The sequence below is a fragment of the Lynx rufus genome, unplaced genomic scaffold, assembly GCF_022079265.1.
Source record: "Lynx rufus isolate CCGP_SWC_20201006 ecotype Redwood Valley unplaced genomic scaffold, mLynRuf1.p SCAF_13, whole genome shotgun sequence".
NCBI lineage: Eukaryota > Metazoa > Chordata > Mammalia > Carnivora > Felidae > Lynx > Lynx rufus.
Window position 1 is genome coordinate 33,552,219 of NW_025814827.1, and position 27,051 is coordinate 33,579,269.

The following is a 27,051-nucleotide window of genomic DNA, read 5'->3' on the forward strand; positions in this document are numbered from 1 at the left end:
TAAACTCCACCCTTATATTTTCTTCCCTAGACCTGGATAACTAAAGAATAGAGTAGATCTTAATGTGCTGCTGTAAATCACAACAGTTGTGCATTTCTGGGCTTTAATTGTTGTAGTCTATTAATACTTAACTTTTGAATTCTTGGGAAAAAAATTAGGCACATAGCCATTTGTATTTAGGTTACTATTTTTAATTTCTTTCATTTCACTTTTAAAGCATGGTTTACTGGGGCGCCTGGGTGGCTCAGTCGGTTGAGCGGCCGACTTCAGCTCAGGTCATGATCTCGCGGCCCATGAGTTCGAGCCCCACGTCAGGCTCTGTGCTGACAGCTCAGAGCCTGGAGCCTGTTTCAGATTCTGTGTCTCCCTCTCTCTGACCCTCCCCCGTTCATGCTCTGTCTCTCTCTGTCTCAAAAATAAATAAACGTTAAAAAAATTTTTTAAAAATTAAAAAAAAAAAAAGCATGGTTTACTTCAAATGTAAAACAATTTTGGGGTGTCTGGGTGGCTCAGTCAGTTGGGAGTCTGACTTCGGCTCGGGTCATGATCTCACAGTTCGTGGGTTCGAGCCCTACATTGGGCTCTGTGCTGACAGCTCAGAGCCTGGAGCCTGCTTTGGTTTCTGTGTCTCCCTCTCTCTCTGCCCCTCCCCTGCTCATGCTCTGTCTCTCTCTCTCAAAAATAAAATAAACATTAAAAAAAGAAATTTTTTTTTTTAATGTAAAACAACTTAGCATAAAACAAATTCATAGTTCAGCATAGAGTGCCCTGTGATTGAAAATTTTGCTCCTTTATAATGAAGCACAGGTAAGATAAACCCTGGTTTGGTTTACAGTCTGTACTCAAGCCAGTAACTCCTAAGTTGAAATTATACATGTGAATTAAAGTGGCTGTTTGGCCGACAGTGGAGGGGAAGATCTGCTTTGGACCTATTTGAGTTTGTTACCTTGGAGCAACTGTGTGTGGCTGGCCTAACCTAGCTTCTTACCTAGCAGAAGCTATGGGCAGATTTTTAAATTGATTATTTGAGACATGTATATCCATAGTACAGCTGACTCTCAAATAACATGGGTTTTAACTCCATAGGTCCACTTATACATGGATTTTTTTGATAAATATGAAACACTACTGTGAATGTATTTTCTCTACCTTATGATTTTCTTAATAACATTTTCTTTTCTCTAGCTTACTTTATTAAGTAAGATTACAATGTGTAATACACATAACATACAAAATGTGTATTAATCAACTGCTTATATTATCGGTAAGCTTCCAGTCCACAGTAGGCAATTCGTAGTTAATTTTGGGGGGAGTCAAAAGTTATACCCAGATTTTTTACTGTGCCAGGAGGTTGGTGCCCCTAAACCACCCTGCGTTGTTCAAGGGTCAACCGTAGTGCCTCTCAACCCCATCGTCCTGGCCTAGAAAAAATTTTTTCCCAGCTGATCTTCATCTTTTCTTGATTCTGAAATCAAATGAAACATATTTTACTTTGTTCTTGCCTACTCCAACGTAAAAGCTTCAACTCTTAGATATATCCCTCTAGTCTTTAATATGTATGTGGTTATATTCACATGTTTGATGACCATATTATAGATATGATTGTGTTCCCCTTAACATTATATCATAAACATCTTTATGTATCATTTAAAAAATCTTTGTAATAAATTTCAGTGACTAATATTTCATTACACTGGATATTTATACTGTATTTCTGTTGTTAAAATGTTGAGTGAGTATCTTTGTTTACAAAACTTTGTCATCATTTTAGTTTTCTTAATACAAATTCAAACAAGGGAAATTACTGACCGTAAGGGGATATGAACATTTAAGACTATGCTGATTGTTATATTGCCTTGGACAGAGTTCTGATTTAGAGTCCAACCAGAGCTGTAGTATGTTAACATGTAATGATTTGGTCTTCTGAGTTGTAGAGGTACAGCTCTTCTAGCGGACCCAGTGGACGTGAGATCCCAGACACCGTATATTTTATAGTGACCTTCTAGTGAAAAAAATCAGTAGATGTATCTAATTTATTACTTCTAAAATCTTTTATTGAACTTGTGGACAGTTGTTTTAGCACTCGCAGTATCGTGTGATAGTTTTGGAAACCTTAGCTCTAAAAGAAGGGTATTTTCACCATTAACTGTACTAGATGTGCTTAATAAATACATGACTTTCTTTGGGGAACGTTCCTTGAATTTCCAGACCCTACAACTGTGAGCCAGTAGGAAGCAGTGAGTTTTATTTAGGTTCAACATTTGAGTAACCATCATTTTAACACCTGCGTCTAATATTAGGCAAAATGAAACAAACAGACGAATGTGTCTTTCCATGCCTACATTATGAGCTAGACAGATGACAGAGTTGGGATTGCAGCTAGAATATAATCTCCTGCTTCTTGTATATGGAGTCCGAACTGTGCCAATGCTATCAGAAGCTTATCAGATAGACCCCTTCAAATGGGAAAAAATTCTCAACTTGTAAATTTGAGTGGCTGAGGTAGCCCAATACAGAGAAAAAGACAGGTGTTTTTGAAAATGAAGAAGTCTGCCTTGCCAAATATTTTCATTATTATTAATGAAAAGACATCAAAAGAAAAAAACAAAAGTAGTTTCAGCTAGAGAGCCCTGTGGCTCAAAGGTCAGCCAGAGTAAACAAGAACTCCTATAAAAAGCCATTTACATTCCCTTCATACAAGATTTATTTATGAGGGATCCTTCCAGGAAAGAGTCTGACTGAGACTAAAGACTGTTTGGCCAGGATGTCCTGACTGGGCAACATTCAGAACATGTGATCAGTGCATGATCCTAGAAGCCATTCACAAGGTCTTTGCTCTGGAGTGCCTTGGCCTTTGCTTCCCTTCCTCCTACCCCATGACATTTACCAAATAGACCCCCCCATTATCTGATCACTTGGGGTGACCCTTTGGAAAATATGAGAAAAAGTGAGTGTAGCATCAAGTTTTCTTGGTGAGAGTATTGTAGACTTCCAGTGTTGTCTTTCATTCTGGTTCTTTTTTCATTCAGCAAGTCTTCACTGCAGTCAGTCAGGCTACATATCCAGCACTGTTTGGATATTCTGGTGCAGAGTAGCCTCAGTGGGTCATTAAATGAGAATAAGAGTGAGACCTAAGCATATCTTTGCTACATGATTTCATAGGGTCCTTCACAGACCACCCAAAAGCCTGGTCTCAAAGGCATGTTCCAACAACAGAAACCTGAGTTGAAATTCTTTTTCAGCCCCCTAGAGGGCACCCAAACCATCATGATGCTTCAGGGATTCTGTTTTCTTCTGTTTAGTCAAAGTCCCCAAAATGTTAATTCACATTATCAAAACTAGATTTGTTAAGTTGAAAGGAACTTCTCAGCAGTTTGATTTAGGTGTTTTTGTTTATAAATGATCCAATACTGTTATCCAGAATGAACAATAATTTAACAACCCAAGGTTTCCATAATCCTTATTTTTCCATTACTGTGTGATAAAATGATATTGAATACAGCCAAAAAGTTACCATCTGCCTTATCATTAAAAGGCATCTTCTGTTTTCTTTTTTTGAGGTGTCTTTTCCGTATATAGTTAATATCCCAAAAAAAGTGTCTTCTAGCATTATATTTCTAAGTTTTGCAGCTGACTTATTTTTACCTACATTTCCTTCACTGTTTTTCTATACATGGTCCTTGTTTATAAATCATTACCATATCTGGGGAATTATCTCTCTGGCTGTCCAGACTATGGAAATGACCCGTCTTTCTGTCTCTACCCTTTCTTTTTTCTTTTTTTTTTTTTCTTTTAAATGTTTGTTTATTTTTGAGAGAGAGAGCAAGCAGGGGAGGGACAGAGAGAGGAGAGAGAGAATCCCAAGCAGGCTCCTTGCTGTCAGCACAGAGCCCAAGATGGTGCTTGAGCTCATGAGCTGTGAGATCATGACCCCCTGAGCCACAATCAAAAGTCAGGACGCTTAACTGACTAAGCCACCCAGGTACCCCTTTGCCTCTGCCCTTCCTTATATTGCAGTTCCCAATTGCTTTCTGCCTCCCTCCCTGTCTCATCCCTCTTCCCCTGCTTGCTCCCCTTGCTCAGGGTCTGGACTTCTTTAGGAATAACCAAAAGAGTCCTAGCTATTGGGTGCTTCTATCAGCTCTCACAAGGGTGTTGGAGAGAACCTTCTGACCCCTGCTTCTGTATCCACCAAAGCAGGAGAGAGAAGTATGTGGAAGAGCAGTCCTCTCAGGGCCAGAGGTGGGAAGGACTCTTCTGTAGAGATTAGTACAGCCCTGGAAAGCTCTATCAGTTTTTATTTGCAGCCTCATGGTTATTTTCCTGTGGGCTGTAAGGTGTCAAGATTCCATTTGTATCATCTCATATCTGTAAGAAAATATGTTTGCAAACTAGCGTGTGCCTTTTAAGTCTTTGATTTGCCCTATATGTGTTAACTATAAAAGAGAACTTCTGGGGCACCTAGGTGCCTCAGTCGGTTAAGCATACGACTTGAGCTCAGGTCATGATCTTGCAGGTTGTGGGTTCAGACTCCGTGTTGGGCTCTGTGCTGACAGCTCGGAGCCTAGAGCCTGCTTCAGATTCTGTGTCTCCCTCTGTCTCTGCCCCTCCCCCATGCTCACTTGCGTGCTCTCTCTCTCTCTCTCTCTCTCTCTCTCTCTCTCTCTCTCTCTCTCTCAAAAATAACATTAAAAAAAATTTTAAAGAGGACTTTTATAAATTAAATAAATAAAATTATGAAATAATTAACTTGATAACATAATTCAAGGATAAACTAGTAGAACATTAGTGAGAGTATAGAACTTTTGGAATCCTGCCATATAACAGGCCTGCAGACATACTTTATTATTATGCCTGCCTCTAGGAACCTTGTATTTACCTAAATACAAATAGTGGACAGATTTCTACTAGGACCAGCACAGCTTAGTGATTAACAAGGAGGCTTATTTCAAAATAGTTCCTTCACTGATACTCATGTTTACTGTTGATATGTCATCACTTAGTCACTTCACCTATATTCAGAGCATCCTCATTTTATAGTCCAGGAAACAGACCTTCAGCAGTTAAATGACTTTACCAAGAAACAAGAGCCCTTGAGAACATCCTGGTATCACTGTTTGCTTTTTTTTTTTTTGAACCAACGGAATAAAAATCCATTTTATGTTGGAATTTAGTACCTCTATGCCATATCTGAACTTTGAGTCATCTGCTCTTCAGACTGAGCCAGCCAGGCACCCCTATATTACAATATTTTTAATCTGTTCTGTTCCTTTATTTCTTTAATGCAGTCCGATCCACCAAACTGATTTCATGACCAGTAATAGGTGTGACCTGCGATTTGAGTAACATTTGGTATAAATGAATTTCTAGTTGCACTCTTCATTTTAGTCATGAAGAAAAGGGATTAGCAGCTTGATTTGAAGGACTGGAAAGTTCGCTTACCAGTATAATGCTGTCCTTTTCCCTCAGAAATTTTCTAGAAAATAACTTCGTATGGCAGGAACATGAAAATGCAAGATAATCTTAAAATGTATGCAAGAATTGGGTTCAAACTGAGCCCCTAATTGTATGTGCCTACAGAGATAAATCTTGTAGTCCAAGCCTGCTCACTGTGATCTGGCACAGTCCTTGATCCTAGAAGGTATTCAGTAAATATTTGTTGCGTGAGTGACAGTGGCACCTATTGGTTTATTTGTAATTCTGGGTTTCTTTAAAAGGATGAAGGAGGGGCACCTGGGTGGCTCAGTCAGTTAAGTGTCCGGCTTCGGCTCAGGTCATGATCTCATGGTCCGTGGGTTCGAGCCCCGCGTCGGACTCTGTGCTGACAGCTCAGAGCCTGGAGCCTGCTTCGGATTCTGTGCCTCCCTCTCTCTCTGACCCTCCCCCGTTCATGCTCTGTCTCTCTCTGTCTCAAAAATAAACACTTTGAAAAATAAAATAAAATAAAATAAAATAAAATAAAATAAAATAAAATAAAAGGATGAAGGATGTAAAGAAAAACTGAGGCAACTACATCTGATGATTTCTGTGTAAGGGCTATGTTGCCATTCATTAAAAAGTGCTTTAATTCTAGCCTGTCTTCATAGATCGATCATAAATTCAGCTTAATACAGAGAAGGCATGACCTGGGTCTTAGTCCTGACCTCACATCATTTTTCTGGGACTGACTTTATTCATCTGAAAGTGAGTGCTTTGGGAATTATAATCATTAGTTCCCAAATTACTGGAAGTCATGATTCTCTGGGGAAGCACCAGGGAATGTTGATTTATTTGTCCCCTCTGTATGAACTAGGAATGGTTTGACTTGTTTAAAACACGACTATTACATGACTACTTCCATGATAACTTGTATGTCTGTTATATTTGTTACATCTTTATAAGTATATTGCCTATCATTATTAGTGGGCAGCAGAAGTATATCTGCAGATTGGAAGATGACAACCTCGGTTTGATTTTTATGTTAGAGCACCTTGATACAATGTGTCAAGAAATGTGGGTCAGGCATCAGGCGTAGGTAACCCTTTCTAGCCCTAGATACTGGTCTGTATTCAGAAATCCCTGTCTTTTGTCACATGCCATTTTTCTTTTTCAGTTTTCCCTTTTAACCTGTCTTCTTCCCTTTTCTGCAGGAATGACATCTTTGTGTTCCTCCTGAGCACTCGAGCTGGAGGACTGGGTATCAATCTCACTGCTGCAGATACAGTAAGTAACGAGAGCACAATATATCAGACAGCAGGTTGTCTACTATAAATATGTTGTTCAGTTGGTGTTATTCTTTGCTTTGTGTCACACTTTTTCTTTGCCTCATTATGTTAAAAGACAGTTGCATTTTGCCTAGAACTAGGACATTTTAGCTTTCCTTCTGGACTTTTCTCTCCATTCTCAAATTTCTTACACATTCATTCAACAAATATTTAGTGAATGCCAACTATGTGTCCAATACTGTCCTAAACACTTAGAGTATATCAGTGAATAAACAGAGTAAAAAAAAAAAAAAATCTGTCAATCCAGCCAAATTGTTTTAGAAACTATAGCAGCAAATCAGAAATGATTGTTTTGTTACTCTTATGCATTGATTCCACCATGGGAAAAACTCATACTTTTGTATCCCAAACTTTTTTTTTTTTTTTTAATTTTTTTTTTCAACGTTTATTTATTTTTGGGACAGAGAGAGACAGAGCATGAACGGGGGAGGGGCAGAGAGAGAGGGAGACACAGAATCGGAAACAGGCTCCAGGCTCTGAGCCATCAGCCCAGAGCCCGACGCGGGGCTCGAACTCACGGACCGCGATATCGTGACCTGGCTGAAGTCGGACGCTTAACCGACTGCACCACCCAGGCGCCCCTGTATCCCAAACTTTAAAAGAGGGTTGGAAAGCAATGAAATTGGTAATTTAAAAAATAAAGACATTCTATCAAATTATCTATCCTTTCATATCCAGTCTCTTTGGAAGAATACTTCAGTGACTGAAAAGGAAAAAAGCATTGGCGCGCCTGGGTAGCTCAGTTGGTTGAGCATCCGACTTTGGCTCAGGTCATGATCTCACCGTTTTGAGTTTGAGCCCCACGTCGGGCTCTGTGCTGACAGCTCAGAGCCTGGAGCCTGCTTCAAATTCTGTGTCTCCCTCTCTCTCTGCTCCTCCCCCAACTTGTGCTCTGACTCTCTCTCAAAAATAGATAAAATGTAAATAAATAAATAAAAAGGAAAAGAGCATTCATTTTGAATCTCAGAATTATTCCCAGGATTCAAATATATATATATATATCTACATATATTTTTTTTAATTTTCACTTATTTATTTTTTGAGAATGAGAGAAAGAGAGTACAAGTATGGGGGAGGGCCAGAGACAGAGGAGAGAGAATCCCAAGCAGACTCTCTTCTATCAGCGCAGAGCCTGACGTGGGGCTTGATCTTACGAACTATGAGATCGTGACCTAAGCCAAAATCAGGAGTCAGACACTTAACTGACTGAGCCATCCAGGCACCCCCAAACATATTTTAAAACACTTTCAGTAACCCTGAGACATAAAAATGCATAAATGGGAAATTGTTTTGTAGAAGGCATGACTATAAAAATGTCATTTTATGTGGCTGTGATGCCTCTCTGTGAAATACAGAGCATGAAAATTCCCAGGAATAGAAGGAAGATGCAAACCCTAGAGAGTCCTGGAGAAATGAGGTGTGTGGGGGAAGAGGCTTGAATAGACTCATAAGTTGTAGAACTAGAAGCAGAGCCTGTGTTTCCTAGTCTCCATTCCTAGGCTCTGTCTGCTTTCTCCTTATTAACTATTATACCGTAAAACTGCCTGGCCTCAAGAATGAAAAACAGATTCTGTAACAACACTAAGTAGAATATCAACCATAGGACTCAACTGTACCATCCTTGGCATGTAAACCTTAGCCATTTTACCAAGTTTGGACAAGGCTCCAGGACCAGAGGACCACTGAAAGCCTCGTAGGGTAGATGCTGTATCTAATATGCACATCATCAGCCTCAGTTTTCCTAAAGGAAGGCTGTCGATGGTGGTAGGTGTGTTCTTATGGGTTCTCTGAGGTGGTGGCTCACGTGTGTCATATCAGATAGCAGAAATTTGGCTTTCTCTTTACTCCTTGGTTTTCTGCTCTACCTTGTAAGCATTCCATACAGCCCCAGGTTAGTCATACTTCAATGTAAATGCAGGAGTCACCACTTTCTCCTAGTGGATCTTTTGGACTCCAGTCTCAGCCCTTAGCCCCATATTTATTCTCTTGGTTTATTTATACCCTTCTTGATTAGTCATGCCACTCCCTTTGCCTAGAACTCTTGAGGGAATCTCCATCATCTACAAGATAAAGGATAAACTCCTTTACGTGGCTTACAAGGCCCTTCATTTTGTGGCTTTTATCTTCCTTTCCAGTCTAATTGCTACATTACTTCCACCTTCCAAAATTTATATTCCAGAAATAATGATTGACTTGTTTCCTAAACATACCATACTGTATCACACTGCTGCATGAACTGTTTCCTCAGCACCTCATCTTCCACTGGGTAAACTTCTGTTTGTTCTTCAAAACCCCTTTCATGATCAGGGGTTGTTTTATATGCACTGGTATAGCTTCTCTGATAAGGTGATACTTGAACTGAGATCTGAAGAAAGTAAGGAAGCAAGCCAAGCATATATCTGGCAGAAAGAAGAGCATTCCAGGCAGAAGAGATAAGTGCAAAGCCCTGAAGTGAGAATGTGCTTGGCATGATTAGGCAATAGCAAGCGGCCCTTTGTAGATGGGACAGAGCAAATAAGGAGAGGTTGTGAGATGGGTGTTGTGGAGCAGATCCTGTAAGGCACGGTGGGCTGTAGTAAGAATTTTGAGATGGGAGGCCACTGGGAGAATTTGAACAGAGGGGTAACAGGATTTGGCTTGGGTTTTAAATGTGTCCCCCCAACTTTGGGGGAGTGAGGTGGGAAGAGCTATAGGGAGAAAGGTAGAAGCAGGAAATTCAGTTAGGAGTTAGACACAAGATGATGATGACTTGGACAAGGATTAAAGCAGTAGAGATGGGGAAAAATAATAGGAATCTGCATGTATTTTGAAGGCACAGCCATTGGGGTTGGCTCTTACACTGGATGTGGGATGTATAGGAGGTGTCATGGAAAACTCCAGGGGGTTTGACCTAGGCAACTGGAACGATGAAGACACCAATTACTTATTAAGGGAAAGGTGAGAAGGAACAGGTTTGAGTGGGGAAATTAAGAGTTTGGTTTGGGGTATATTCAGGTCAAGATTCTTAACAGACATTAAAGGGCAAAGGCACCCAGGCAGCAGGGTCTGGAGTTCAATAGAAAGATTGAGGCTAAAGATGTAGTTTTTAAATCATCAGATCCTAGATGATATTTAAGGTCATGACGTTGGATGAGGTCACCTGGGAAGTCTAGTATAAGTTCATGTGATTAAAATGCATTTCCCTTCTCAGCCTGCCGATCTGAGGTTTGGTCTATGGTTTTTAAGGAATAGTTCTTCTAGTTATTTATTTGCATGGTCAGAAAAAACAAAGCAGATTTGAGCAGGGAGATCTGCATTATGCTTCCAGTATTTACACTTTACCCTGTGGAGGTAAGGAGCTCCTGCCGGCCTCAAAGAACCAAAGTAGGCCTAACCCATAGCTAGAGGAGCAGAAGTAGGAATTCTCTTTTCATCCTAGCAGCTAGAGAAAAGCTCTGTATATTGAGTTCCCAATTCCAAAATAATTTACATTTAAATTTGAGGGGAGGGCTTGGGGACTCCCTTGTAAACTAGAACCTCCTGTAATACTTCTCAGTAAAATGAGACAAGATTGAAATGAATTTCTAGTTATGCTTTGGGAGCAGTCAAGGTGTGTGTGTGTGTGTGTGTGTGTGTGTGTGTGTGTGTGTGTAATTAGACAAACAATAGGTTAACTGCTTGCCTGGCATTCTTCCTTTGTCCTGAGATTTATTTAGCTTTGGAAGATCCCCAGAACCATTTATGGACAAGGAAGAGGTTAGTCAGCCTAAAATGTCAGGAAAAACTTAATGTCTTATGATTGAGAATGCATATATAAACATGTTTTTGTAAACAGTGGGACTCTGGCCCACTCTGTTAGTAAAAACATGATTTTAGCATATGATTAATGGCCCCTTAACTGTCTATGTTCTTCGTGTATTCTTTCTGAAGTAGGTGTATCTTTACATTTGACTTTCTTTAGTGAGGAGTTGTTATAAACTGTACTATTTGTTTTGTTCCTGTGTAAGACCTGTTTTAAAGGCTCACATGTAGAGAGAGAAGGGGGAGCTTTTCTCCCTTGGTAGCAGTGTGAGAATTCCTATATGTCCCATGGGACAAGATGGGACTTCTTTCAGCCCTCCCATTCTCTTGGGTCAGAGTTTCACCCTCCGAGTGTTGGTCCAACTTTTTCTAGTTGTTTCTCTCAGATTTTTCCTGTTTTCTGTTTCACTCCATCATCCCCTGAAACTCCCTGTCATTGACCTATAAAGCCAGGCGCCTCCACCCTCTCTCAGCTCTGACCTTGCCCCTCCCCCATACCTGTCCAGCTTGGAGTGTACAACTTCGTGAAGGTGCTGTCTAGTAATGTATTTCCCGTTAGTCATTGCTGGGTCATGCTTTGTGGCGGTGCATAGACTTGCTTTAATTTTCCCTGGCTAAGTTAGTTCTTATCCTTTAATTGTTGTTTGTTTTTCTCTGGAATGTCTCACTGAGCTCCATAAACCTAATTACCAAATATAGGTGTCATCTTTTTCCCACTCTGGGGGGTATTGTCTCCCCCCCAGCACCCCTCCCTATCACCCCTAGTTCATGTCATGGTTGATTCAGTGTTCATTTTATTGTCAGGTTAGACAATAACCATATTATTGGCTTTGTTTTTAGTTCTCTCATTCTTGTTCTAACCTTAGAGCTTATACATACTTCATACTCTTTTTTTCCTGGGTATTTTTCTTAACAGAATCTTAACTTTATTCTTGTCCTCCCAAATTCCCCACCTCTTTTAACCTATATAAATGATAATTAGCCACTAAATGTGTAGGGGTTGTTTTGAAGTTAAATTTCAGACCTGTCTCCCATGCTTTAATGTTTTTACTGTTTATGAGTTAAAAAAAAACACAAGTTGGGGCGCCTGGGTGGCGCAGTCGGTTAAGCGTCCGACTTCAGCCAGGTCACGATCTCGCGGTCCGTGAGTTCGAGCCCCGCGTCGGGCTCTGTGCTGACTGCTCAGAGCCTGGAGCCTGTTTCAGATTCTGTGTCTCCCTCTCTCTCTGCCCCTCCCCTGTTCATGCTCTGTCTCTCTGTGTCTCAAAAATAAATAAACGTTAAAAAAAAAAAATTTTTTTTTAAAAAAATAAAAAAAAACACAAGTTGAATAAGGTTTGGTTGCCACTGAGACTTCTAGGAAAAAATGTAAATGTGTAAGGAAGCACCTATAAAATGATTCATAAAATTGAATTTCCCATTGTGAATTGATGCTGTACCATTGCCTCAGGCTTAGGTAACTAAAAGTATTATCTTTTGGATGTGACATCAGCTGTCATTTTCCACATATGTAGATATTTTAGGTATGTTGGGCAAGTAGTGTTTCCCCCGAGTCCACTTGGAGTCCTCCTTTTCATTTAACTCTGTCTTCTCTTCCTTATTCTCTCTGAAAGTTTAAAGTAGATTTTCTAGAATTTTGCATATCCTATTGAATCTCTAAAATATCCTGTGATCAGGTTTGCTATGCTCCTTCCTTTACAAATGGCAAGCATTGTGCACTTTGAAATCCTAGGTCTGTGGACACTATGGATTAACAGTAAATTTTCACACTGATTTTTTTTTTCTTTGGCACACAGTTTGTAGTTTCTCCCCAAGGATTCTTAATGCTAAAAATTATGGGATTATACCTTATGTAAAACCCAGACAAAAGGAGCAGCATAAGAAAGAGCCACAGGAGGTTTTATTATTATAAGCGAGAGCTTTGAAAATGCCAGTGCCTTTTGTCTATCTTCACTCAAAGTCTTAATTCTGCAGAGAATGGCAGAATTGCCTCGTATTTTAAATGAGAGAACAAATAAATTCATTTGGAGTGAATCACTCTTCAGTTTACATTTTTAGGCTTAATCTAGTGTTGATCAATCCCCTTAGAGATTAGTCTAGTATTCATTGACTAGTATTTGTGGAATTCTGCTTGGCAGTGATGGATGGTATCTGTTCTACAGTAAGACTAGATAGGGAGTTTTTTTTGTTTGTTTTTTTAAATAGGCTCCATACCCAGCGTGGGGCTTGAACGCATGACCCTGGGATCAAGAGTCAGATGTTCTACCCACTGAGCGAGCCAGGTGCCCCTAGATACGGAGATTTTTTTACATAATACACATGAAATAATTGGTTACCCATGGAAAATAGTAAATAAGTGGGAACTTGGACCAGGATAGGCAATGCAAGGTATTCTTAATAATGCAAGTTGTGGAAGCAGACTGTTAAGACTGTGAGCTCAGGCTAGTCTCTTCCTGATTTATAAGATGAAGGAAACATACAGGTTTTTGTGAAAATTGAGTGAAATATGTATGCACCCTAGTACCAGATATGTTGTAAGTGCTGAAGAGATTTTAGCCATTATTATGTCTACTTGGAATCCATGAGAAATAGGAAAAAGGGACATTGTTACAGGCAAGAGAAATCAGGGAGGCCAGGATGCCTGGCTGACTTATTTAGTAGAGCATGTGATTCTTGATCTCAGGGTTGTGAGTTCAAGCCCCACATTGGGCATGGAGCCTACTTTTAAAAAAAAGGAAAGAAAGAAAGAAATCAGGCCTTCCTGACAGTGGGAAACTTGAACTGAACCTATAAAGGACCAATTCAGAAGTGAGGGATTCCAGGTCAGAAAAGCAACTTGAGCAAAAAGTGGTGCAAACAAACATAAGTGAGGAATGCTGAAGAGACCTGACAAAAGGGAAGGAGCGTGTTTATTTCAGAAAAGAATGGTGATGAAGTTGGCTCGGTATAGCAGGGTCTGACTATTGAGGGCAGTTTGGATTTGGTGTGTTATCACATAACTGGCACAGAGGTAGAGTGGCCTACAGTGGTATCCAAAGTAGACTGAAGAAGAGAGAGACTGAGCCCTAGAAAGCCTGCCGGTCTGACTGCCGCAGTGAGCCAGGCACAGGTGGTGAGGGCCATTGCATGATAGGGACAGTGAACTCTAAAAAGGATTAGTTCATTTCTCAAGAAGCAGGGGCTAGATTTGGTGACTTGCTTCTATATAGAGGAGGGCACATGGGAGAGACTAAGGATAATTTGGAACTGGCTTTCTTTCAGGATGCCCCTGTATTCGATAGTAGCCTTAGGGCTAAGAATTTAGGAGTCTGTTAATTGTAGGGTTACTCATAGGATAGAGGAGAGGGGAGTACATTTTGTTGTCATTTGTGTTTGTTGTTTAGCAAACTAAAAGTAGCTGCCAGGGATCCCTTTTTTTAAACATTTCTTTGCTGAATTCAAGGGACAGGAAATAGGAGCTAGAGAATGCCAGGAAATCCATGCCTGTCTTTCTTACCATGGTAAGCTTAGTGTTAAAAAGAAGGCTTTCAGGAGCATCTGGCTGGCTTATTCGGAAGAGCATGGGACTCTTGATCTCAGGGTTGTGAGTTTGAGCCCCACGTTGGGGTTAGAGATTACTTAAATAAAAACTATAAAAAAGGGGGGCAGGGGTGGGCCAGAGAGAGAAGGCTTTCATATCCCTCACCTCCCAGGCCTACCAGTTACTTAGGCTATGTGATCTTGGATAAATTCTGTAATTCCTATGTGCCTCAGTTTCTTCATCTATAAAATGGGAGTCTTAGTAGTACCTAAGTCATAGTGATTATGGGATTTAAATGAGTTAACACACATAAAGCACCTAGAACAGTGACTGGCAAATGGTAAGCACTAAGGGTTAACTATTAATAGTATCTCTCTTCCCTTTTTTTAAATGTGAAAACCCTGAAAAAAAAGCTAGAGCGTATCTATTTTGCCCCGGGCAAGTGAAGGGATGGCTTGGTTTTATGAGTGGATATTGGCTCATCTTACTATCATAGAAAAAAATCTGGCATCAAACTATTGCAGATGACAAGCAACTGGGTTGCTCTCAGAATCCATGGTTTTTCTGTGAGAATGCCTCAGTCTTTGCTGTATTTTTGTCCTGCCTGTGCAGGTGATTTTTTATGATAGTGACTGGAACCCCACTGTGGACCAACAGGCCATGGACAGGGCCCACCGCTTGGGGCAGACAAAACAGGTTACTGTGTACCGGCTCATCTGTAAAGGCACCATTGAAGAACGCATTCTACAACGAGCCAAGGAGAAGAGTGAGGTAAGCACAAGGTAGAGGGAGTACTGTACTGGTGAAGAAATTGGAAAAGTCCAGCCACATTTACCGGGCTAAGATGCTTGCCTTTCGTTCATCACGAAGGGACGAAAATTTCTTCTGAATAGAAAATAAAATCAGGGCCTGTACTGCTCTGGCTATTCATTCCTCATTCCTTTCCTATCTAAATGGCTTCTACAGCCTAGATAGGGCTATTGTTCATGTGGCAGCGACATCAGTCATAGCCCTTGTGTTTCACATACTTTCACATTCAGGGGAAGAAGGAGCTCTCATCATAGGACTCCCGATTTGACAGCCTCTAATTTGTATGCCAGATTTGTTAGTTTCCAAAGAAATGATTATTTGGGGTTTGTGTATTTTTTTTTTTTAATCTTGATTTCAGTATTGGATCTTCTAGCTCTCAATTAGCAGTCCCAAGCAAAAGAAGTTCTCATTGTTCTTTGTGTTGGACAAATAATCTGGATGATCCAGTGAGATGAATGAGAGGAAATGGGGAATCTAAGTGCCAGAGGAGCAGATTGAGAAAGATGTTTCCTTCTTTCTGAATATTTGCCATAAAGGAATGGGTGCCTGGTAGTGATGTTTCGATCTGCTTTGGTATAGATTCAGCGGATGGTGATTTCTGGTGGGAACTTCAAACCAGATACCTTGAAACCCAAAGAGGTGGTTAGTCTTCTTCTAGATGATGAAGAACTGGAGAAGAAATGTACGTACTCTAAACTAAAGCTCTTTCCTCCCTGCAAAAGATGTTTCTCTATCCCCACATACCTGAAAATGGTAGAGGCCCTTGGCTATGCGCCATGGGTAAGCAAAGCCAAAGACTGTATTTGGGGAGAAACATTTTTTATGTTAATAACTTGTATTAAAACCCAAACAAGAATGTGTTATGGAGTAGAAGGCAAAATTTGCATGTATTTTAAAAGTAATATGACTTTGAATTCATTTACATCAGGGAAGCTGTATCCCTAGACTCCTCAGCAGTGACGAATTTACTCTGTTCTGCCCAAAGAAATGTTTTTGTTTTTGTTTTTGTTTGATGTCTGAAAGAGAATTTATTTCTTCATATTATTTTTGATTTAAATTCAACTTAGTTAACATATGGTATACTGTTGGTTTCAGGAGTAGAATTTAATGATTCATCACTTACATATAACAGTGCTCATCCCAAAAAATTCCCTCCTTAATGGCCATCACCCATTTAGCCCATCCCCCCCACCTCCACTCCTACAATCCTCAGATTTCAGTCTGTGTTTAAGAAACCCTATGTTTTCCCTCCCTTTTGGTTTTTACCTTATTTTTTCTTCCTTCCCATATGTTCATCTGTTTTGTTTCTTAATTCAACGTGAGTGAAATCATGATACTTATTTTTCTGACTGACTTATTTTACATAACAAAATACACTCTACTTACATTCACATGGTTGCCAGTGGCAATATTTCATTCTTTTTCATCGCCAAGTAATATTCCATTGTGTGTATACCATATATAGGTATACCTGTATACATACATACAGGCTTTTTCCATAATTCAGCTATTACTGATAGAGCTGTTATGAACATTGGGGTGCATGTGCCCCTTCAAATCAGCATTTTGGTATCCTTTGAATAAATTAACTAATAGTGCAATTGCTGAGTCACAGGGTAGTTCTATTTAAAATTTTTTTTTTAATTTTTTTTTTTTTAATTTACATCCAAATTAGTTAGCATATACCAAAGAAATGTTTTCATGGAGAAGTTTGAGAACCATACTTGTATAACACTTCTTCCATGTATCTCTGGCTTTGGAGAACAATTGGTTTCAGAATTACCTTATGAGCCCCTGAGTATTTCATAGCATCATACAAGAAAGCATGATGAGGTTCCTTTCTTACAGTGCTCACATTTACCACCACCTTCTAAAAACCTTTCAGTACTCTCCAACCATACTTGATCTGTACAGTGCAGAGATCTTAAAAGGCTGAAAAGAAAAAGAAGAAAGGCAAGGAAAGGCCCACAACATTGAAACCAAATAGTAGTTGGAACCCAAAAAACTGTTAAGAATCCAAGAACTCTGTTCCTTCTCCAAGTTAAAAAAAAACACCAGTTATCTGTCTTAGAAGTCATATCCTGGAACACAAATATCAGGGGGTATGGCCACCTTAATTTCAGAGAATGAGGATTACAGTTAACACAGGTTCTTCATCAGATCTTTACAATTTTCTTGATAGTGAGGCTGCGGCAAGAAGAGAAACGGCAGCAGGAGGAAACCAACCGAGTCAAAGAGCGCAAGCGCAAGCGGGAAAAGTATGCAGAGAAGGTATCTCAAGTTTGAGGTGGCCAACAGGGACCGGTGTGGGGCAGAGTGGTGCTTACAAAAAGGCTTTGGGTACATGGCTTGTCATCTTGGTTACTAGTTGGTATCCAGCCTCAGCAGCTATATGTGATAAGTAACAACAGTTCTATGCTGATTGACATTTGATCCACAGAAATGAAGCCTTGTTAGACCAGTACCCCCTACACAGACCTGCTGTCTCTGTGGTCACATGTAATTATGGAAATCATTCGTTGAGACTGTTACAGAGCAGAAGGCTAAATGTGGGTAAGATGGATCAATCTTACATTATCAGATTCCATAGAATCTTAGGGCCTAAGATGTCATTATGTCCAATCCTACCGTAATTCTGCTAGTGTTCCATTCAATGTCATCTACTGTTAGCAAAATAAATCACTGCCCGGTCTGTTCATCTCTTTTTGTCCAATTTATGCCAAAAATTCAGGCTGTGTTTTGTCTCCCTTTTGACATTTCCCACTTGAGCCCACTAGGCTAGCTGCTAACTGGGATGTAGTTCCCCTACATTTCTCCCAGTCTTGCTGTTTCTACCAGAATATTATTTCAGTGATCTTTTTTTTCTTAATATTTTATTTATTTTTTGAGAGAGCATAAGTGGGGCAGGGGCAGAGAATATGAAGTGGGCTCTGCACTAGCAGGCTAACAGCAGCAAGCTGTCTGTGGGGCTCAGACTCACAAACCATGAGATCATTACCTGAGCCAAAATCAGATGCTTAACCAACTGAGCCACCCAGGTGCCCCTGTTTCAGTGATCTTTATTCCTGGTCTTTATTGACAAGTAAATCGAAGTGAGGCCTTCAGGATTTATTCTAGTTGCAGGAGTCAGCCCATTGGTTCTGACTAGGTTCCCAGAGTTACGCCAAGGATTGTTGGTTCGGAACCGCTTTGCTACCTTCCAGAAAGTGCTTCCTAATTTTTTCTAGTGGGCCTGGCTTACCATTGGGTAAGCCCTTCATCAGCCCTTGTTGAGCCTCTTGTCTTGAGCAAGATAGCTGCCGTGAGCTTCAGACATCTTGATAGTTCTGGGCCCTCAAGTCCAACAGTTGTCCATGCTTCATTTCCCTGAACTGTTTGGTTAGTCTGAAGCATATTGTCTGGCCACATGTTTAAATTCGTTCTGTCTTTAGTGGAGGTTGACTTCTTCCCCTTATCCAAGCTTGTATTGGGCCTTAGGTCCCTTTTCCTTCTTTTGTAAAATCTACACCCTCAGTTGTACCTTCTGCTAAGCAGAACTATTTTTTTTATTTAAAAAAATTTTTTTAAGTTTATTCATTTTTGAGAGAGAGAGACAGAGCATGAGCAAGGGAGGGGCAGAGAGAGAAAGGGAGACATAGAATCTGAGCTGTCAGCACAGAGCCTGATGCAGGGCTTGAACTCATGAACTGCGAGATCATGGCCTGAGCCAAAGTAGGACGCTTAACTGATTGAGCTACCCAGGCACCCCTAAGCAAAACTATTTCTAACCTGAAGGTTAGAAAGTACTTACTAAATATAGTATTCACTATATTTACAAAGTTGAAAAATCCAAGAACTATGTATGACTCCACTCTCAAATCTCTAACCCATTACTTACTACTGTTTAGAATTTAAATAGCTTTAACATTCAGAAACAACATCAAAGAAGAAAAGGTGGTTTTCTAATATAAGAGATTGTAGGGTTTTCTGAGTTTGCATCAGAAGCCATCCCCACTCTGAGCACAGAAGTTTCAGATAAACCCCCAGTGGTAGTATAAACTACGCAGTGACATTAACCCTAATATAGATGTAGATACAAATGTAGTTAGATGCAGTGGGTGAATGTGATTCCAGAATTTTCCAAGCACATTCAATGATTTCAGGTCCCTAATCTGTGACAGCACCCTACTGAACTTGGTTCTAGAACTGCTTAATGTAGCTCAACCCATAAGCAATTACATGTAAACTGAGAAAATGACAAAAAAAAAACCAGTTTCTTGGATATGATAACTTTCATTCTCCTTATGCATATTTAAAAAGAAGGCAGAGTAAAAACAGATGTGCAGAAAATACACTAAAGGCACTGGCCTCCCTCTTGTAGGACTGAATCTGTTCAACCCCTCTAAGTGCTACAGCTTGGACATGCCGGAAGCTGACCGTGGAGCTCACCCCCATGGGTGAGGCTTAGTGCGGCTCTGATTCAGTGTGACTGGCCTACTTCTCAACTCCGTATTATTGGGGTAGAATATACATAAACTCTTCTTGAGCTATTCTTTCCTCTTTCCATAGGAGTTTTTTCTTTCCTTAAAAGTATGCTAATTGAAAACAAAAAACAAAACCTGGAAGTTTACAGAGAGGTTTCTATCCTCACTTTCTTTTCCAACTCAGCTTTTCTTTTTGATGCCTGTCTTCATGCTTTTTCCATATTTCTTCATTTGTGTATTCCCAGAAGAAAAAGGAAGATGAATTGGATGGGAAAAGGAGAAAAGAGGGTGTGAACCTAGTAATTCCATTTGTTCCCTCGGCTGATAACTCCAACCTTTCTGCTGACGGGGACGACTCCTTCATTAGTGTGGACTCGGCCATGCCCAGCCCTTTCAGTGAGGTGAGGCTCCTTTTAGATGCCTTCACAGCAGTAGAGACTGCATCCTGACATTGTAGCCTTTGCTTCTCCTGGAGTTCTCCTGCCTTGGGGAAGGGGGCTGCACATGGAATCTGTAAGGAGGAAAGGAAATGAGGACAAGCTGGCTTCTCTGGAGCCAAGGCAGGGGATTTCACCCTCTGGAGTAAAGCCAGGAAGGAGAGAAATAGCCTAAGAATCACATCCTCACGTGGGTACAAGGGCCATGGGCTGTGGGTACCAGGAATGGTGGTGATCTCGATCATTCTTCCTCCAGATCTCCATCAGCAGTGAACTGCACACTGGCTCTATCCCCCCCGATGAGAGCAGCAGTGATATGCTGGTGATCGTGGATGACCCAGCCTCTTCAGCCCCCCAGTCTCGAGCCACCAACTCTCCCGCTTCCATAACGGGCTCCGTTTCAGACACCGTGAATGGTGAGTGATCCTGCTGTCTTATATAGCTTGGGCCTGGTCCTCTGCCTCAGGAGAAGCATTGGTTTGGTGCTGGCCAAAGTCCCAGTTCTGTCTGAGATCATGGCATTTTCTACTGTGTAAAGAAGAGTCAAGTGGAGTAAAAACAAAAACTTACAGGCACATTCTTTCAGTAGCCCTGTCAACTGAAAGTGAGAAAGAACTTGATAAAGATTTCAGACTTGTTTGTTTTCTAGTCAGCCCTATCTTTCATATTTCACCTTCATTTTTGTTAGTTTTTAATTAAAGTTTGCTTTTCTGGGCCTTTCCAGTGTTGGTTCTGTGGGGCCCAGTGTTGTTGCTGTTTCTCGAGGAGTTCTAGATTTAAATCTTGGGAGTAAAAGTTGACTCTCCAGGGCAGGAGCATGTTGAGGTGTGCACATGAATCACAGAGAGCACGCCCCTGAGGTTCATTTAGTAATGAACTAGTTTTAGCTGTTTAGAATTCTTACTAACCCTGTGACTCCTTGGCCCAGCCACTAAATGGGGACAGAGACCTCCCTGGAAGTCCTGAGATACCCTGAGAGCCAGCCCTCCCTGTTAGGGGAAAATTCTGTTAACATCACATGTTGACTTTTTTACCTCTTGGTCCATTTGTTCCCACAGGAATTTCCATTCAGGAAATGCCAGCCGCAGGACGTGGTCACTCAGCGCGAAGCCGAGGCCGCCCCAAAGGTTCAGGAAGCACAGCCAAAGGAGCAGGGAAAGGCCGGAGCCGGAAGTCCACTGCAGGCAGTGCTGCCGCTATGGCAGGAGCCAAAGCAGGGGCTGCGGCAGCGTCCGCAGCTGCCTATGCTGCATACGGGTACAACGTGTCTAAAGGTGCGGAGGCCTCAGGGGGCAAGGGTGAGCTGCAGGCTCCATTCTGGTGAGGGCCAGTCTGGAGGGTCTATTAAGCATTCTGCTGGGAGAGCAGGTAGGGCACTCCCAGGCCAGAAAGCTCCTTCCCAAAGGCCACCTTGGGTTCTGCTTCTGCACTGAGCAGTCCTGACTCTCCCCTTGCCCTTGTGACTTAGTACAGTTTCACCTTTGAAGTGGAAGTAACTATGAAAGGAGAGAGTTGTATTTCTGGACTATACTATTTTAAACCATCAGAATTCTTCCTGCTTTGAGAACTCATTTTTTTCCCCAAGACCAGCATTTCACATTTCAGTAGTCCAGGCTAGCATAGTTAACATTTACCTAAGTGTGTGTGCTCCATCACTCGTGCTTCGTGTGCATGGACCCCACTCTGGAGTCTACGGTAGAAGTGAGAAGGGAAGTTTTCCATGGAATACATTTAAACAGCAGTGCACAGCAGTATGCTTGTACTGAGTGACAAAAGAGGGGAGGCCTTCATTGTAGTTGTAGCCCGGAAAAAGGAGGAGCCATGGGCCTGAATATGAAGTTGCCAATCTGTAATTCAGAAAGAAGGATGACAAAGATTTGGGCCTATCAGGGGTCACAAAGCAGGTCAGTCAGGCTGTGCTTAAGAGGAGCAGTAGCAGTCAAGAGTGGAAAAACAGGGCAAGACCTGGTGGGGATGGGCTTATGAAGTGTGTGATGAGGGGCTCTGGAAAGAGTGAGAAAGAAAGTGGCTGTGGTGAGCATGACACGTGGAGGATGATTATAACCACAGCTGGTAGGACATCTATGACTGACTGCTTGACCTCTCTCCCCAGTCACAACCTAGGCTTCATGTTTAGCTGATAGTGTTGTTGTAGCAGCTACGGGCATTAGCTTATTAGTGAGTGTTAGCTGCCCTCCCCCACTTCCTCCTCCTGCAGGAATCTCTGCTTTCACGTATTTTCTTCATTCAACAAATATGAAGTATAATAGGCTAGTCCAGCGTTTCTTAACCTTTTGCCAGCTCATCACATCCTTGAAAAACAACAGTCATACCAGCAGCCACGGCTGCCATGGCAGGCTGTCTCACCCACAGATGGGCAGAGCATAACACCCATCAGACTTTCTTCTGGAGACCTGGTCTGAGAAGAGGCAGGAGGGGTAAATGAGGCAGCAGGGGTAGAGTTCACAAGAAAAACAACAGTGCTTGGTAACTGGGAATGGACTGATTCACAGATCTCCTGCAGCTCCACTGTGGATAGGAAGAGACAGCCGTCTGCCCACCGAGTGCTTAATACGCTTTTTTAGGAAAGTAAAACCAGTCCACAAGAAACAATTGACACATATTAGACACTGTGTTATCAGGTGTAAGTGGATTTGGCTCATATGAAGGAAAAAGAGTTGTCACCCACGGAACCATCACTGAAGAGGAGCAGTTTCAACTGGGTCCTTGAAACCGCAGGTCTTGGGGGAGTAGAGGACATCTTGTGAAGTTAAGAAAGAAGTAGCTATTCACAAGCGGTGTCCCAAGAAGGAAGAAGGAATGTGTAAGAGAATACATTAGCACCTAGGAAGTTACATACCATCCTGTAGCCTTGGTTTGCCCGCATTGTGTAATGTGTGCTGTGTCCTTGAGCACCAAGGAGACATCTTGTCCTTGTGGATGAGATGATGTGGAGAAGGCTGGGTAGGTATCATTTTTCTCTTAAAAACACATCCCTCTTACTGAAAAGACAGTTGACAGGAAAGCAAGTAAGAGGTTGTGCTAAGAAGAGGTTGGCAAGGAGTGGCAGGGAGAGGGGTCCTCCACAGCCTCACCTCCAGCCCAGACTAACCAAGGTCAGGCACCAGGGCAGCTCAGACAGGCCAGCTACCTATACACTACTTGTCTCTTTCTCCATTCCCACAGGAATCTCGGCCAGCAGTCCTCTGCAGACGTCCCTTGTTCGGCCTGCTGGCCTTGCTGACTTTGGACCTTCAAGCGCCTCTTCTCCCTTGAGTTCCCCTTTAAGCAAAGGAAATAATGTTCCCGGGACTCCCAAGAGCCTCCACTTGACCAGCAGCCTAGCCCCAGATTCCCTGGTCCGGAAACAGGGCAAAGGCACCAACCCCTCTGGAGGACGGTAACTACCTGAACCCTCTAGCTTCTTTCAACCAAACGAGGGGCTAGAGTCCTGGCCCGCAAGTGGTCTTTGGATGGCTTGCCCAGTGCAGCATCTTACATCCCAGGTCAGAGGGCAGAGGTGACCAGTTGCAGCAAGGGAAGGACAGGCAGGTGCTTGGTGTGAGCACTTTTCTCACCTGTGTCTCAAGAGGAGTGCTATGGGGTGGCCTATAGGAAGAAGGCCCAAGGACAGAGATCGGCCCTGCAGCATCTCAAATGAACTTTACAGCCACGTCTTAAACCTCGCACTGGGGAAGAGCCTGACATAGATCCCCTTTAGATGCTCAGGCACACAGTCTCCATCCCCATTCACTCTTGGGCTCTGGCCGTGTCCCTTGCAAAAGCTGTGCAAGTGCTGTGAAGAACCTTCCATAGTGGAGACCACTCTTAGGGCTGTGATTTCCTGTAGGGCTAAGAAGGGAGGAAATCCTGTATCTGGCATCCTCAGTCTTTGGGCAGCTCCCCATGTCTCCAGACCCCATTTGCCAGAGTGTCAGCACTGAAGAGAATATTGAGTGCGAGAAGGTAGTGGCTTGTGAGGGTGACAGAGGCTAGAGGAGGCATGCCGGAGGCACTTGTTTTCCCAGCATTTCCTCCCCTGTCCTGCATGGTTCACGCCAGAGAACCTTCAGGTCCCACCAGCAACCGTAGCAGCAGCTTCCACCCCAGGACTCCCAGAAGCCAGTAAAGAGACCAGGAGCCACCTCAATCAGCAGGACATCCTCACTGCCCCTCTTGCAACTCCCCTTGCCCTTCCTGAATGCACAGTCTCCCCACCCCTGCCCTTCAGCCCCCTGCTTGGCTGTATGCACTGTCTGTATTGCACTGAGAAAGGAAGGGACAGCAGGAGTGAGGTGGAGAGGATGGAGAAAGGGCAAAGCTCAGCACCAACCCTCCCGGCCCTAGCCCCACCCGCCTGAGCTTGCTTCCCCCCAGAGAGGCAAAGGGGTGGTGTTTGCATGGGAGGTGTTCCTGCCTGCCCCCAGCCTGATGTCCCTGGTGGAGCGGGTGCTTCCGGGAGGGCCAGCCTCTAATTTGCACACCTGAAAATCGCGGAATTGAGTTTAGACAGATTGATTTTTAAAACTTTTTTTTGGAGTAGGGTTGGTAGGGGAATCATTTAATTTAAATCATTGAGATTCCCCTGCCCAAACCCAGACTCTTGTGTACAGAAGCTATTTAGAGGGAATCAGAAAAATGCCAAGCCTTTTTTCTCTTTGAATGTGCTGTCTATTTTTATAACTGAACTTGTATATATGTACAAAGAGAGACACATCTTTCTTTTACTAACTGGAGAAAAAAAATCTTAAATAAAATGGAGTGAGATAATTTTATGTAAATCAGGATGTCTGTGGTCTTTGCAGCTGCCTCGGGACACCGTAGGGTTCTTAGAGGAATGTGACTGGGTAAAGGGGACACAGAGCCCCAACATCCTTCCTGTGGTTGGAAAGGACAGGTCGTCATTGGGACAATTTAAAAAAAAAATTTTTTTTTACATATATTTATTTTTGAGAAACAGAGCACAAGTGGGGGAGGGGCAGAGAGAGAAGGAGACACAGAATCCGAAGCAGGCTCCAGGCTCTGAGCTGTCAGTACAGAGCCTGATGCGGGGCTTGAACCCACAAACCGCGAGATCATGACCTGAGCTGAAGTCGGACGCTCAACCGACTGAGCCACCCAGGTGCCCCATCACCAGTGGCATTTTTAATCAGGCTTAGGAATTTGCCTCCAGCCATCAGAGAGGAGGCTTGACCAGTTCCTGGCATGCTGAGGCCCTTGGAGGGTGAACTCATTATGACTCAGGACCTAGACTCTAAGACTCAGGTGTGGACAGCTTGGCCTGGTCCACCATCAGGTAGTTTCGTGGTGGCAATCTTAATACCGACAGGTTCTTGCTCCAAAAACCGCAAGTGAGAGATGATCCCGGCAGTGTGTAATGTGTAAAATATCCAGCTAATAGGAACAAGTTTATGGTCCCAATATCCAAAACTGTGGCATGTGTACAAAAATACGTATATAAACCCCAGAAACCAGCCCATTGGCAGTTCCAGTATACAATCTATAGATCTGTTAGCAGAAATACTAACAGACTGTGAATACTGACAAACTGTGAATGGAATTCCCATGTTCTCAGAGTTAGCCGTGTTTGTAAGAATCATGAAAGAAAATAGAGTGAAATATGTTTCAATGATTCCAAAGACATCCAGGCTTTGAAAACTTACTTCTCTCATCAGTTGGTAAAAGAGCAAGTTCCCAGCCTCGACTGGCAGTTGGTGTTTTTCTGACTGAGCTAAAACACTGATATGCTCTTGCATCACCTCTGAGCAGGGCTCGTGCTGTTCCCAAGTGTGCTGGCCGTGTGGCCTCCCGAGCCTTGGCTCACCCTGCACACCCTTGATCACAGAGGGCTGGGTACTGAGCAGCTGCTGCTCACCCAGTTACAGGATCAGCCTTTTCGTTTTGTTGATCTCAAGTAGCACTGTTGTGTATGCTCCCTCTTGTTTTCCCTGCTGGTAACTTTGACCAGTGCTTCACACAGAACAAACCAGCATCAGTTTCCCAATTAACCGGTGGTCTCTTGTCACCGCTGTGGCTTCTGGTCAACAAGCCCACTAGGATGGTCCTCTCCAGTTCTCAGCAAGGCCCCCAATGACATTCCTGCTGGAGCCTTGCCAAGGTTGGCAGTGGCCACCTCTCTGGAGACATGACAACTCAGATTCTCTCACAGCTTCTTCCAGATGTGGTAGGCTAGTTGCCCTTGCCTGAAAAAACATGTAAGATTTGGATTAGAGACCTCTAATCTTCTCGATTCCCAAACATGCTGCCATATTCCCCTTTCACCCATTTTTAATCCAGTCCCTAAAGAAACACAGCTAACATTTCATAATGAGAAACACTCACAGCCCTCATGTTCCTCCTCACCTGTCTCTCCCTTCCCTGAGGATAGATGGATGAAACTGGAACCTAAAAAGTGAAGACTCCAAGCTCATTAACCAGTCCCCAAGTTCTGACTCATGCTCTGTCTACCCACTTTCTGAAGACTTGTACATCTTCCATGTGAGAGAGCCCAGCTCTCAGGAACCCAGGGAGCCAGTACCCTAAAATGGAAAAAGGCTGGGGGAGGGCTCTTGCCTGCTAAAAGAAGCATCCCTCAGGAAGCCTAGAAGCCCAGGCCTTAGAGTGCAGATCTGGTGTGGATCACAGTGAGGGCTGTCTCTTTGGCCGAGGTCACTTTGCCACATGAGCCAGCTCTGAAGACCCCAGGTGAGTGAATTTTAAGATCGTGAGTCTGTATGAACAGCCCCGGAAATGGAGGGTGTGCAGTGGGCTTACTATCCCTGTTTCTGTGTGTAGGGACTTGTTGAGGCACCCAGGACTCTGGAGACATACCCAAGGCTTGTTTGTGTCTGTGGTCCTGAGGTTGGGCTGGGCAGGAGGCAGGGCAATGCCGACTGAGCAGTGAGCGGGGTTCTTCACAGCCTTGCCCTGATGTCTGGCAGCATGTTCCATCAGAAAGCCATGCTGGCTTGCAAGTACAGTCCACATGCCCTCACCTGTGCCCCTTGCAGCAGACCATCTGTTATTAGAGATCTCTTTAGCTCCTGTCAATGCCAAACAGGGAGCTGAGGTGAGATAGTAGGTTTTAGCGGGTCTCAAAGTTTTAGAGATCCCCAGATGTGCCTCAAGGGCTGCTGTGAGTGAGGAGTAAAGCAGCATGGCCACCCAAAATAACCAGTACAGTGTGGAGTTCAACTATTAGGGAAAGAAAAGGATTTGAAACCTGGATCATCCCTTAAGGCAGTTTTTCCTCAAACTTAATATGCATGAATCACCTT

At 42.7% G+C, this 27,051-nt stretch overlaps 1 protein-coding gene across 3 annotated transcripts in view; it reads left to right on the plus strand.

Moving 5' to 3' along the window:
• Nucleotides 1-24,555, plus strand: part of INO80 (INO80 complex ATPase subunit) — a 137,800-nt gene extending 113,245 nt beyond the window's left edge. The window contains exons 29-36 of one of the 3 annotated variants that reach the window (XM_047075299.1): nt 6,630-6,702; nt 14,677-14,835; nt 15,454-15,556; nt 17,057-17,145; nt 19,586-19,738; nt 20,031-20,190; nt 20,833-21,048; nt 22,961-24,555. In XM_047075299.1, coding sequence (XP_046931255.1) covers nt 6,630-6,702; nt 14,677-14,835; nt 15,454-15,556; nt 17,057-17,145; nt 19,586-19,738; nt 20,031-20,190; nt 20,833-21,048; nt 22,961-23,178 — 1,171 coding nt within the window. In that variant the 3' untranslated portion in view covers nt 23,179-24,555. Of the gene's footprint in view, nt 1-6,629; nt 6,703-14,676; nt 14,836-15,453; nt 15,557-17,056; nt 17,146-17,314; nt 17,376-19,582; nt 19,739-20,030; nt 20,191-20,832; nt 21,049-22,960 lie in introns of those variants that run through there. The other 2 variants (XM_047075298.1, XM_047075301.1) reach the window with 2 other exon arrangements.
• Nucleotides 24,556-27,051: the final 2,496 nt, after the last annotated feature.